Source organism: Lupinus angustifolius, chromosome LG18, assembly GCF_001865875.1.
Source record: "Lupinus angustifolius cultivar Tanjil chromosome LG18, LupAngTanjil_v1.0, whole genome shotgun sequence".
NCBI lineage: Eukaryota > Viridiplantae > Streptophyta > Magnoliopsida > Fabales > Fabaceae > Lupinus > Lupinus angustifolius.
In genome coordinates, this window is record NC_032026.1 from 2,895,794 (window position 1) to 2,909,872 (window position 14,079).

The 14,079-nt window shown below is 36.1% G+C and overlaps 1 protein-coding gene across 3 annotated transcripts in view; it reads right to left on the minus strand.

Annotated features, from left to right (window-relative positions):
• Positions 1-13,567, minus strand: part of LOC109333056 (SNARE-interacting protein KEULE-like) — a 23,402-nt gene extending 9,835 nt beyond the window's left edge. The window contains exons 1-5 of one of the 3 annotated variants that reach the window (XM_019568298.1): positions 13,463-13,553; positions 13,228-13,309; positions 3,353-3,411; positions 2,783-2,864; positions 1,592-1,670 (exon numbers count right to left, since the gene is read on the minus strand). In XM_019568298.1, the coding sequence (XP_019423843.1) occupies positions 1,592-1,670; positions 2,783-2,864; positions 3,353-3,411; positions 13,228-13,303 (296 nt within the window). In that variant the 5' untranslated portion in view covers positions 13,304-13,309; positions 13,463-13,553. Of the gene's footprint in view, positions 1-1,591; positions 1,671-2,782; positions 2,865-3,352; positions 3,412-13,227 lie in introns of all 3 variants that reach the window. The other 2 variants (XM_019568299.1, XR_002105970.1) reach the window with 2 other exon arrangements.

A 14,079-nucleotide genomic window follows, 5' to 3' on the forward strand; every position in this document is an offset into this window, starting at 1 on the left:
TAACTCTCCTTCTGTTCATGCAAAGGAGGAGGAAAGTCTTTCAGTTATTGTTAATTGTGTACAATCTGTCACTTCATCAACAACGGGGGATAATGAGATTTCGAAAGCTAAAGACCTTCAGTGAGTCACGATGAATGGAAAAGTTGGGCCCCCACAACTAGGGGTGGTGGCTAATAAGCTTGGAGGAAGACACAATTCTATCAATATTGGTAATAAATCATTTGCTTTTAGACCAAGAGGTCAAGATAATGGTTTTGTCAAGACAATGAAGTTAACGCATCAAGTGGAAGGAAATGAGCTGAACAGATTTAGTGACCCTCCAGGAGATGCCTACTTAGATGATTTATTTCATCCATTAGATAACCAATCTGGGTACAAAATTCTCTTTCCCCTTGAGGACAAGGTGATTCTTTTAGAGGGGGGTATTGATAGGGTAGGCATAGGGTAGTAGAAAAGAGGTTTGTTGTAAGGAGTTGTTTGAATTAAATAAAGAGGGAATTCCTTGAATATCCTTACTAGTTAGTTAGATTAGTGTATTAGTTGTATAAATAGAGGAGGGAAAGCTTGTAAGAGGTAGTTTTTGGAGAAGTTGTAATTGGGAACTGATTTAGGAAATCAGTTAGGGAAGTTACTCTCTTGTGGAAGGAGTTCTTCATCATTGTATACACATTTTCAGCAATAACACAATTTACGGATCAAGATCACATTGATCTTGCATCTATTCTTCTTCTATTTTCTGTTTCTACATTCTGATTTGATACCAGTTCTAACACAAATACATTACATGACCAAATCCAAAACATCAACACATTATAGGGACCAAATCCAAAACAAAAATACAGTACCAACTTGCAGCAGAGACAAAAATCAAAAGAAATGAGTTTCCGGGACCTTAACCAAAAAAATATTTTTACAAGTACTAAAAACATATTTAAGCCAAAAAAATAAAGACAATATTAAAAATAAGAGGTGCAGTATAACTCATGACATAATTGATAGTAAAACATGAGGGAAGAAATTAAATAAAGATTCTGGCTCATAAAATAAAATGGAACTTAATTTTCGAAGAATGTAAGAGATAAAAAAACTCCAATAATAAGTTCATGATTTTATTTCCAATCAAGAGACAGGAAGTAATACTCCCAGGAATTATTTCTAAGCTGCATGTTTATCAACATCAGTGACATAGATCACCACAAACTGCAGAACATGCATACTAAACAAACAGAGAAGTAAATAGGAAGAAACCTTCACAACGAAAGTAAATTCCTTGAAGAGTTGCAAAAGAATAATACTAAAACTAAAAACTGTTAGCAATACAATATTTTGCTTTTATTTTCTTGGCCAGCATCTATACTCTGCCGTCATCACCGCAACATTTTTTAGGCATAGCCAAGCGGTAATTTCAGAATCAGTAACTTAAACTTTTCGAGTAGAACTAACAAAAGTCATGCAATGCAACCATAACAGACAGCCAATCAGCCTCTAATTATAAGAATTGTGTTTATAGTTTACAGTCTATGAGCATTCTCAAGTTAATGTACAGTAATAGTTCATTGAATATGCTACAAACATGGGAGAGGATATGTACTTCTCTCTGGTTGGCTGGATGAAGTATATAGCATCCATGGTAGGCAGTGGCTGCCTTCGCTTGAATATGTCTTCAACCACTACAAAAAGAACAACATTTCATAAAACATGTACCAAGTAATGTTCTTCTACTGTCATTATCCTATTGTCATTAGATAATAGATAGAAAGGGAAAGGATAGGAAGGAAACAATTCCCCTTTTTGGAAGTATAAGAATATATGAAGGTGAATGGAATGTGGGGATGCATCAAATTCATTTTTTGTTCACCTCTAAGTTGGGGTATTATGAGCGAAAATAATGTTGCTTTTATTATTAAAACATCTTATTTGCTTCTTTACCATCCCTTTTATTGGAACACGACTCTTTCATTTCATTCCTTCCCTTTCCATTTTATTTCATCTCTTTTCTATTCCATTCCATTTTATTTCATCTCTTTTCTATTCCATTCCATTTTATCACTAAGACTTTCAAATATAGCCTTAATAGCAATGCACCAAAACAACCAGTCCATAGGTAATATGAAGAAGTTACTAAAAAGAAAAATAAGCAGTCCATTAGAATTTACAGTTCAACTAGTCATTTCTTAAGACAATGACAAGGTGTTAAATGTTGGTTTAGTTGTTAGTCCATGTTCTGAGTTTTGTCAATCAAGGATTTCTAAGTTATGAATATCAGTATCAGAAATTAGTTATTGAAGATTCAGATTTCTTCCAAGAGTTCAAATGTCATGTAAGAAGGATTGATAGCATGCATGTTTGAACAAATAAATATCACATAACTTCAATAAGAAGTCTTATTTTAATTCAACACAGTTACAGCTTACAAGAAAGTTCAAGTCTTCCAAATATAGGATCGGATCCCAAGTCTTTTTGGGAGATCCACTGCAACATGTAATTTATGTTCATTTTTTGGAACAGTTTTAGACACAACAATTAAAACATAAAACTAACCATGCTTATTTCACCCAAAAAAAACAACCATGCTTAACAGACTTTCAATGCCTTAAATACTGGATGGCATCTATTTGCAATTTTTGGACTATAAATTACTTCAATTTTTCATTTCACAGTCAAAGAAGAAAATCAACCCAGATGGCATAAAACCACAAAAGTCAAAAAAATTATAGAAAATATTTGTTGGCTGTGGGAAGAAGAAAAAAGAATACTCAGAAATAAATCCTGTCATTCTTACATGAAACACCTTCATCAGTGATATCAGCCATCTTGCAAGAGTGAGACATTATCTTTACAGTAAGTTTGTCCATTATTAGTACCTGCAGGCAAGCAACCCAAGAAGCGATACAATATGGTAAACAATTAAAGTATAATTCATTTAGTAGTTTTCAACCTCCAACATATTTCTTGAAGACAAATTAATGTGTGTGGGTAGAGAGCACAAGAAATCCTCCTATACATGAACACATAAGAAAATGAAATGACAATGCAAAAGCTATAAAACCACTCAGCATATCTAAGAAGAAGAGTACTCTGTGAACAGAACACCAAAGTGGTAAAGACAATAGAGTTCATCCCCATAGCAGGCACAATGCTATATTCTCCTCCTTAGATTTATATAGATGATTCACAAATGTTAATGCCCAATCTCCTGACACCTTGTCCCCAAACTCATTGGCCCCTCTCTCTCCAACAACGCCTAGAATGGATCTATAAACTGAAGCTAAACAGACTATCTGTCTTTAACTATTTATAGTGAAGTTCAAAAAATTGAAGCAAAATTCATTAAATTAATGGCATATTATACCTTCCATGTTGATTTTGAATCCCCGGTTTTAGCTGACCTGAGCATTTCATGTAATAATCCTGGAGAAAATTTCAGTTAGGGAAAAAATAAATGAGAACATTGATCAAAAATCAACTGGTCACAAAATCGTGGTTAAATTTTAAGAAACTTGCTATTAAAATAAAACACGAAAGGACACAATCCTTTCAAAAGAATTAACCACTTCAGTTATTCAAAACATGTTTGAACTTTGAGCCTGTCTATCCTCTAATGGTAAGGACAAAAAGTGCTGTATTGAGTTTGGTGTCAATACAAATAGTAAAGAAATTGATATTGCCTGTAAAGTAATAGATTGATCTCTCAACTCATTAAAGAATGCTGAAAAACATTTCGGGGTGATTCCATTCATCTTGTAATTAACCCTCTCCTTTTCTTTTTTGGGGACCAAAGAAGAATCACAGTTAGTGAAGAAAATAAGTAGCTCAAATAGCAGAATATAAGATAACCTGCTAAAGAAAGAAAAAACACAGAATGCCAGGAAATAAGACAGACAGAAACTAACCAAAGCTTGCCAGCTCTCGACAGTCTACATGTTTGCTAAAATGACCCTTCTAAGATAACCATGAGCCTTAGACCATCAGGAGAATAGGAAAACCACTGTATCCCATACAATAGTTAAAGGCAAGAATCAATTCTGGAACGTTATCATTCCTCTCCGGCCATAAGCACCAAATAATAATGTAGTAAAGTAAAGCACCTAAAACATTTCCTCTCCTTAGTTTTCCCACAACCTCTTGTTGAGATAACTAGAAGATTATGCATTTTAATTAGATTTATGGAATCATATCGTGTGATTATCTATATGATTTTATTTGTATAAAGTTAAGGGATTCATATATGTAGTCTTTTATTATAAATAGAAAACGCTGAGTGCACGAATCACTTAAGCAACTCAGATACGATTCACCTTTTCAAGTTGGTACCAAAGCTCACATTTTGTGGGCCTGATAAAATAAACCCTAGTTGTCTCATTTTCCTATTTGTCCTGTCGACTAGCCACCGTCAAGGCTTAGTCATCGGCCCTAGTCATCCCCTCATTATCTTTGTCAAGCAACATTGTCCGAGACTCCTAAATCGGCCAACCCACCAAAAACTCCTAGGATCGCACCATCATGCGCTTTTTTGGATTCGCAAAACTGTGTGTGTAAGCAATGTGTTGCCCTCATGTGCTCCGATAAAAACAATTTTGGCATCGGTCAACTCGTCAGAATCTCCTCTGTTGTTGGGTTCAGATCACCGAGAAACTCCTTCCTCTAGTCAAACCCTTATTTGGCCCTTTTGTTTTCTTAATTAATAGGATGTTACCTTCTGTTTTGACCAGCAGAGTATCTTATTCCCCATTGTTTCTAAGTGATAACTCTTTGAAGGTTCCTCCATATATTTTTCGTTCTACTTATTTTGTTCATGACTTACATTAAGGTTGGGATAAGTTGTTAGCTAGTGCAATCAAGTGTTCTTGGTTATTCTTCCATCCAAAAGAGTTACCAGTGTTACAATCATTCCACTCATTGGTTCTACATATCACCTAATGTTATCTTTAGGGTTGTCCAAATCCACGTCAGTCTAAAAATAAAACAAAATTGGATTGATTTTTTTAAAACCAATCAGTCCTTGGCTTATTAGGAATATGCACACACAAAATTGTGTATTTAAGTGTTTAACACTTCATTTCAGTAATATTCTAAACAAGCTAGAATGCAAATTCAATAACCAATTAGCCATATGGTAGATTCAGTTATGTTCATTTGGTATGACTAGAAAAAGGTGTTTGCTGAGTAATATATTCCCACATGTAGGTAAAGTATGGGTGGTCATCTGTTGTCCCATAAAAGTGTATCACTCAATGTACCACGGCTTGTGATTGGTCAGAAAAATAATTAATTATTAAAATTTTAATTTAAATATATTTTTTCAACCAATCACAAGCAATGACACATGGAGTGACACACTTTATGGGATAGCAGATGTGGGCCCGTAAAGTACTTACAATGTAGAGATGATATTTCTTTTGATAAACATAATTAAGTTGTTAGGTTTATTTCCTTTTCATATTATTAGAATAGTATTTTGTATTAATCAGTTAGTTGTAAATGCAAGTAATTAACTAACTGACTTTGTTAGTTAGTTAATTATTCACTTAGAGTAAAGTTTAGTTTCATTTTACTGTTACTACTGTACCTATATAAAGTCGTCAAGGCTACCCTTTCTAATTCAATAAGAAAATATCACTAACAAAATTATGTTTCTCTTCTATTCTCTGCCTTCTCTCTAAATCTTCATATTCTCTCTTCGTAATTGCTTCTCTCTCTACTTCTTCTCTTTTCTTGTTCTTTACATGGCATCACGCCATAACCATGGCAGCTACAACAACAAACACTGGGACCTCTCCTTTCTCACCACCGCACTCGCCTTCCGCTGCTTCTCTAATTCAGGCGATCTCGTTGCTGGTAGTTCTTCCGGCACGGTCGATGAAGTTGACGGAGAAGAACTATCTCGTTTGGAGACATTTCGTGTTGGCAACCCTAACCTCCAATCGTGCAAACCGCTTCATTTTAGGAACTGAAATTCCTCATCGATTCCTCAACGATGACGATAGGTTGATTAATCATGTTAATTCGGCGTATCTTTGCTGAGAAGAGGTAGATCAGTCGATCTTTCATGGATTTTGAACTCCTTGTTTGAAAGTCTTCAACCTCGAGTGATTGAATGTGTACATTCATGGAAGCTATGGGAGGAATTGGATTCCATCTGTAACTCACAAATCAAAGCTCGTAGCCGTCAACTTCGCTCTCAGCTCAGGTCAATATCACAAGATTCCAACTCTATTTCAGAATTTCTTTCAAAAATCAAGAACTCAGTTGATGCATTCGTGTTCATCGATACTCCAATCTTTACTTCAGAGCACATTGATTATATCTTAGATAGATTAAATGAGAAGTTTCAGCCAGTAATCACCTCAATTAAAAGCCAATCGGATCCACTAACTCTACACAATCTTAAATCATTCCTCTTAACCTTTGAATCAAGGTTTGAACAGAATAAACACAAAGCAATTTCTGATGCATTATCGGTGAACATTGCTTCTGAATTGTCACCTTCTTCTGCACACATTTCCTCATTCTCGCTTTCCTCCTTCATCAATGGCTCCTATGCCATATTATCCTACTAAAAGTGAGCCACAACATTATGGTTACAATGGCTCTGGCAACTATCATGGTGGAAGGGGTCATCGTGGAGGTCGTCAACAGGGTGGAAGGTTCTCTCATCGTTCCTCCTCAGCCTTCTGTGACTATTGTCATCGATATGGGCATCATCTAAGTGCCTCCTATTATGTACCCTCAAATTTTGGGAATTCTCTATCATACGCTGGACATCACTTGCCACGTCCCACTAGACCCAATTTTTACTCTCCCCTTATGCATCTAATGGGCCTAAAAACTATCCAGCTCATTTCTATCCTGACTATGCCTCTGACTTTTAGAATGGCCCACTGGTCAACAAGATTACAATACTCATATGGGAGATTTATTGCTTGGGCCTGGTCCATCTCGTGGACAAAGACAGTAATTCAACAACTATGCTATGACTGCCACTACTATAACTCGTGATCCTCCTTCTAACAGAGATACCATGCATGTCATATGTACCCAGATTCAGGGACAACCAACCATCTCATTGTTGATTCATCTCTTCTATATGAACCAATGGAGAAGTTTGGTCATAATCAAATCTATATGGGTAATGACATTGATATTTCCATTAATTATGTTAGACATTCTTCATTCACTTCCTACTTAAATGATAATCTCACTTTTTCTTTAAATAATCTTCTTCTTGTCCTTACAATTACCAAAAATCTTTTAAGTGTTTCACAATTTGCCAATGACAATTCATGTTATTTTGAATTCCACCCTAATCTCTGTTTTGTGAAATCACAGACTACTAATGAAGTGTTACCCCAAGTGTCCTTAACCAAGGAAGGCCTCTATATCTTTTATGGTCTACATCAAAGTCCTGGTCAATGTTACCTTTCCTCTTCTATAGTTTCCAATAATTCTGGTTGTACTGGTTTGCCTTCTTTAAACTCAGTTTCATGTAATAATTCTAGCACATTTTCTCTTTGTCACTCTAGGTTAGGCCATGCACATGAGGCTATTGTCAAATATGTACTGAAATAATGTAACATTCCTCATTAATAAAACAGTTTATGATTTCTGTTCATCTTGTTGTATGGTTAAATCTCATAAATTGCATTCACCTAATTCTACTACTGTCTATACTTCACCCTTTCAATTAGTCTATGTTGATTTGTGGGGTCCAACTCCTGTTTATTCGGCTACAGGATTTAGGTATTACTTGTCCATAGCGGATGCTTATACTAAGCACACATGGATTTTCCTTCTAAAACTAAAATCTGAAACTATAGATTTCCTGTCATCCATATCTGAGGCCCAATCAGCATCACAAAAGGCAGACAGAGGAAGAGCAAGAGAGGCTGAATTATTAGATGAAGTAGTTACTACAGATGTGATAGTCAAACCCGAAGATTTAGTCCCTTGAAGATACCTTAGTATCCTTTTGATTGCAGACCAGTGAGATATCAAGGGCTTGTCCAAAAATTGACAAACTTTAATAACACTGTAGGAGAGATCAGGCTTGGTAACAGTTGCATACTGTAGTGCCCCTACAATGGATCTATAGAAGGTAGGATCATCAAAGTAATTTGTTTCATGCTTAGTAAATTTGCAATTGTTAGCCATTGGAGTTGTACTAGGTTTTGCAGAGGACAAATTAGCCCTTTCAAGAAGATCTCTTATGTATTTAGATTGAGAGACAAAAAGGGAGCCATCTGGTCTATGTTTGACTTCAATCCCCAAGAAATAGTCCTAGCTCCCTCAGACTAAAATTGGTACTGAGAGCAGTGATAACTTATTTAACATGGAGAGTAGAAGAGTCTGTGGCTATGATGTCTTCAACATAGACAAGCACATAGAGCTGATAGGTAAGGGAGGAATGAATGAACAAGGAATTGCCACATTTGCTGACTTGAAATCCTACTTTGAGAAGAGTTCATTTTAACCTTTCAAACCATTGTCTGGAGGCTTGCTTAAGACCACAAATGACTTTATTCCACGAAAAACCGACTGATCTACCTCTTCCCAGCGAAGATATGCCGAATTAACACGATTAATCAGCCTATTATCGTCGTTGAGGAACCGATGAGGAATTTCAGTTCCTAAAACGAAGCGGTTTGCACGATTGAAAGTTAGAGTTGCCAATATGAAATGTCTCCAAACGAGATAGTTTTTCTCCGTCAACTTCATCGACGGTGCCGGAAAAACTAGTGGCGACGAGTTGGTCTGAATCAGAGAAGCAACGAAAGGCGAGTGCAGTGGTGAGGAAGGAGAGGTCCTAATGTTTGTTGTTGTAGCTGCCATGGTTATGGTGTGATACCATGTAAAGAAGAAATCAATGTCAACTGCTTTATATGTCCAATTGTTTCTTCTTTCTTTTAATGAGAACATCTTGTCATGAATATAATTTTTTTAAAATTATACAATAGTCGTTTTTTGTTTACATTAACATGGTGCTAGGAACAAGGTTGTGAACTTGTGGCATTATGTCTTTATAGTGTATGTAAACAATATTGAGACAAAGTTGTGACAATATTAATAGGAATGCATATAAATATGTCACTTTAAAGTGTATTAAACTTAATATTTTAATCATGATTATGAGGTTTGAAGTGTATGTGCACTATCAATCTTTTATAAAAAAGGATCCAAAACGAACCGGAATCACATATAATATTTGATTGGATTGGATGTACAAATTGAAACGCAAATTAATTATGTGTTTGGATCAAATGATTTTTTTGCCTAAAAACATATCCAAACTGACCGTGAACACCCCTAATCACCTTTACTTCTACTCCTTGAGTACTTTGCGATATTATAGTCCATTTCTCAAGTACTTCCTCTACATTTAACTCATAAGCCCCTAGTCATAGATAGTTCACCAGTGCCACCAATGCCCACTAGTGTCTACAATACCACCAACATTAACTGTTACCAACTCTTCGTCCTATTATTGTTTACTAGCGATGCCTATGTCCTACACAAATTGAGGATATTGAACATAATCCAGATTCAAGTGATTCTGCTTTTTTTCAATCGTATGCACCTGATTTGGACCTACCTAAACCTTCCACTGAGTTACCCATAGCTATTCATAAAGGTATATGCTCTACAGCGTAACCCTTGATTGAGTTACCATAGTTTATCCTCATCCCATTATGCTTTTGTATTTGCTATTTCCTCATTTTCTTTTCTTATAAATGTATAGGAAGCACCTTCTCATGCAAGTAGCACCAGGCTATGAATGACAAAATGACAACTTTAGAATCAAATAACACTTGAAGTGGGTTTTAGCTATCAAAGTAGGCCTAGGTGGTCAGGTTGATCGTTTAAAAGCCCGATTGATGGCTAAGGGCTATACTTAACAACTTGGTACTGTCAATGGTGAGATGTTTCTCCTATTGCAGAAATGCCTTTTGTCAATCTCTTCCTAACTATGGCAGTCATGTCTGCATGACCCTTGCATCAGTTGGACATCGAGAATACTTTTCTTCATGGCGAGTTGCTAAAAGTGGTTTACATAGAGCAGCCACCTGATTTTGTTGCTCAGGGGGAGTCTCATGGATTTATGTGCACATTGCATAGGTCTTTTATGGACTTAGGCAGTCTCCTAGAGCATGGTCCATCGAGTTCATCTCTATTCTCTAAAAACTTGGTATGATTCGTAGTGAGAAAGACCACACTGTATTCTATTAGCATTCCTCCTCTGGTCAATGCACTTATGTTCTAGTCTATGTTGACATCGTCATTACTGAGAATGATCATGATGGAACCATACATCTTAAGCAACATTTATTTCATCACTTCCAAACGAAATGTTGGACTGTTGTGTTACTTTATTGAGGTAGCTCTACAACGCACAAGTATTGCCATATCCTAGACAAAGTATACTCTAGACATTCTAAAGAACGCGTGAATATTAAATTGTAATCTTATTGATACTTAGACGAATCTCAATTTTAAACTCATGTAAGAAGTCAGATCAGGAAACCATGTTCAGACCCATGGAGATATCGAAGACTTGTAAGCAAGCTAAATTATCTAACTATGGCTACACCAAATATATCATTTAATGTAAGTATTGTGAGTCAAATCCTTAATTCATCACTTGACAGTTATTGGGATACAAATGTTAAAATCTTGAAATACATTAAAAGGTGTCATGGAAGAAGATTGATCTATATGAACAAAGGTCATACTAATATTCTCGCTTACTCTGATGCAAATTGGGTTCGCTGCCCAAATGATAGGAAGTCAACTTTAGGATATCGTATTTTTGTTGGTGGCAGCCTTATCTCATGGAGAAGTAAGAAACTGAATGGTGTTGCTAGATCAAGTTTAGAGGCAGAATATAGAGTCTCGTCTCTTGTTGCAGGAGAACTTATATGGCTCAAACATATTCTCACAAAGTTAAAGTTTTGGAAAGTTGAATTTATGAACCTCATTTGTCATAATCAGGCAACTTTATATATTGCCTCTAACCAGTCTTTCATGAACGAATGAAACACATAGAGGTTGATTGTCATTATAATCGCCATGAGATTATTTTTTAGAGGCAAGTGTTAATATTTTGTTAGCGAGTGAGTTTTGAAACCTCAACCCCTTTATCACTCCACTCCTTAAAACCCCCAACCTGACCACCTTATAACTCTCTCTCCAAAATGTCATTGTTGGGTAGATTAGTATATCATTTGTGAATTCCAAGGATCAATTAGCAGATAACTTCACTACGTCTCTCTGAGATCCAAAAATATCATATATATGTGACAAGTTGGATGCATTCGACATATATGCTCCAGCTTGATGGGGGTGTTGAGATAATTAGATGATTCTATGTTTAATTAGATTTACATATATGATTATGAAACCATATCATGTAATATTATTCTCTAATTTTATTTCCCTGAAGTCAAGGAATTTATGTATGTACTCTTTTTTATTATAAATAGAAAAGGCTGATTGCACAAACCATGAGCAGTTCAGATACAATTCAACTTTTCAAGTCCTCAGAGATGACATTCCATGAAATGTTCCAAACTCAATGGACAGATCCGACGTTAAATAAAAACATACCAAACAGCCCACGCCACAATTATCAGGCAGCTAGACAGTGTAACAAGACAAGGCTGCAAGCCTCTAAAAAAAGAACCACATAAAACCTACATTTGGGGACAGAACCTTGTGTGTTCATCAACCAGTGTTAATCCTATTAAGCTGTGCAGTCCATATGAAATACTTCACATAAGAAGGGGGCTTGGACTTGCGAAGGAGACTATAAAGGAAAAAGAAGGTAGGCAAAAGTGTTCGGAACCAGTATAGGGTTTTCAAGAATACACTCCAACGAAATCTAAAGTGGAAATCCTTATTATATCTCTGATGAATAGGGGCGAACAGAGTCAAGCAAAACAATCCAGGACTGTGTTTCTATTAAGGTTCATCACAAAAATTAAGCTTCAAAGACATGGAAGAATACCTTGAATGGTAGAAGCTGCAAATGATTCCTCTTCTTTACATGTTAAAGACCATTTCTGTCGGCAATATTTCCAGAGATCTATGAATATTATAAGAAGGTGTACTAGTCTCAAATACTGTGGTGTAGTTTAATTCTTAAATATCCATAAAGATTATCCTGTGACAATTAGCTTCTGCATTCAGAATTATGGCAGAACATCATATCCAACAGACTTGCTTTGACCTTAAATTTCTTGCTGTTTGGGTAAATAGAAAAAAATATTACTTTTATCCCAAAATAGTAATGGGTAGGCAGTGAAGATATTGATTGAATTTCAGTCTTGAAATTTCCTATGCTCCTGGCCTACAAAGATTCCGTCCCCTCTATGCAAACAACTTAGAGTCCCCCTGTATAGCATTACCAACAACCAACAGATGTCATTGCCGGCAACGTGCAACACTTTTAGGATCTAATTGTAAGGTTTGAAACTTAAGTCCTACATCAGAAGAAGCATGAGATTCCAGTCTGAGGTTTATATAGCCCTGGGATCTCCAACCACAACCGGCTAGCTTCTGTGATGTGGTTCTCCCAAGATTTTTATCAATTCGTATCAAAGTTTTCCACCATATCTCTCTACTGCAAATGAGTGTCGTGGACCATGGCGCTGGCATTGCAGTGTTATCCTATGAGTCTAGGAGTGGTCAAAGGGATAGTGAACAGCCAAACCACAAGGGCGGCCAGAGTATGGGAAGTATAGGATTCCGTTGTAGGGTTTATCCTTGGGATCTCCAACCACAACAATTGCCTTTAATGGCGTGAATCTCCAAAGGTTTATATCATAGTTACATAATTCTCTCATTTACTCTATGTATCACGTATCGAGTTCACCATAAACAATGTCTCGTAAAATTAATGTAAAAAGTGACGAACTACATAGCCAAGTGAACCATGTATCAGTACCCATACTAATGTAACTATGGTTCATATCATTCACATTTTTACAGAATAGCACTAGCTACTATTCTCTCACATACTAATGTAACTTTTTCACTGAGATCAGAACCAAAGTAACATGCACAAGTACAAAACAAAGATTAGAAGCAGTATAATTAATTAGGAAACTAATCATTGACCAAACACACTATTATTTAGTAGTATTAACTAACTAACAGAACCAATTGATGAGGAAAATTGAATTAGAATAATAATAATAATGATGATTATGATGATAGAAAGATAAAACTTACGGTCACGGCTAATTTGTTTGAAATTTTTGTATTCAACGCCATAAGAGGATGAGGAATCGGAATCTGACATAGACATTTTGCCCTAAATCACAATCGCCAGAAACAGAGAGAAAAAAGGGAAATGGTTTCTTCAAATTAGAATTTCATTATGTTAGGGAAATTGAAAATTGAAGAAATGGAGGGAATTATTATATAAGAAGGGGAAAATTGAATGTAAATGGTTGAAGGAAGCAACGAAAGCGTAACGTGTTGAATTGGTGAAAGGTTGAAGAAGAAAGTGTTGGAGGAAGAAACTTCGCAGAAGAGAGTGGACCGGTTGAGGAAAAAGTTTGGGACCGGTTCAGGATGAAGAATTGGATCGGTTGAGGATCTAATGAAGAATTGGACCGGTTGAGGATCAAATGTATCGGACCGGTTGAGGATCAGATGTATCGGACCGGTTGAGGATGAAGAATTGGACCGGTTTAGGATCGGATAAGTATTGGACCGGTTGAGGATGAAGTATTGGACCGGTTGAGGATCGGATAAGTATTGGACCGGTTGAGGATCGGATGAAGTAATGAACCGGTTGAGGAAGAAGAATTGGACCGGTTCAGGATGAAGTATTGGACCGGAAGTTGATGAACCGAAGGGTGGTGGGCTCCACCGTTTTAATGCCAACTGATTCTGCTAACTATGCCACAGCTTATAACTACTTTCTGCCATTTATTGTGTTAACGTCCCATCTTTAAAGTTGTATCTATTTTTTAATTAGAAAGTAATGATTATCACAAGTGACTTGAACATCTTGTTAAAGAAAGAAAAAAAATATTTCTATAAATGACATTTTCACTTATCCAAAAGGTGTTGAAT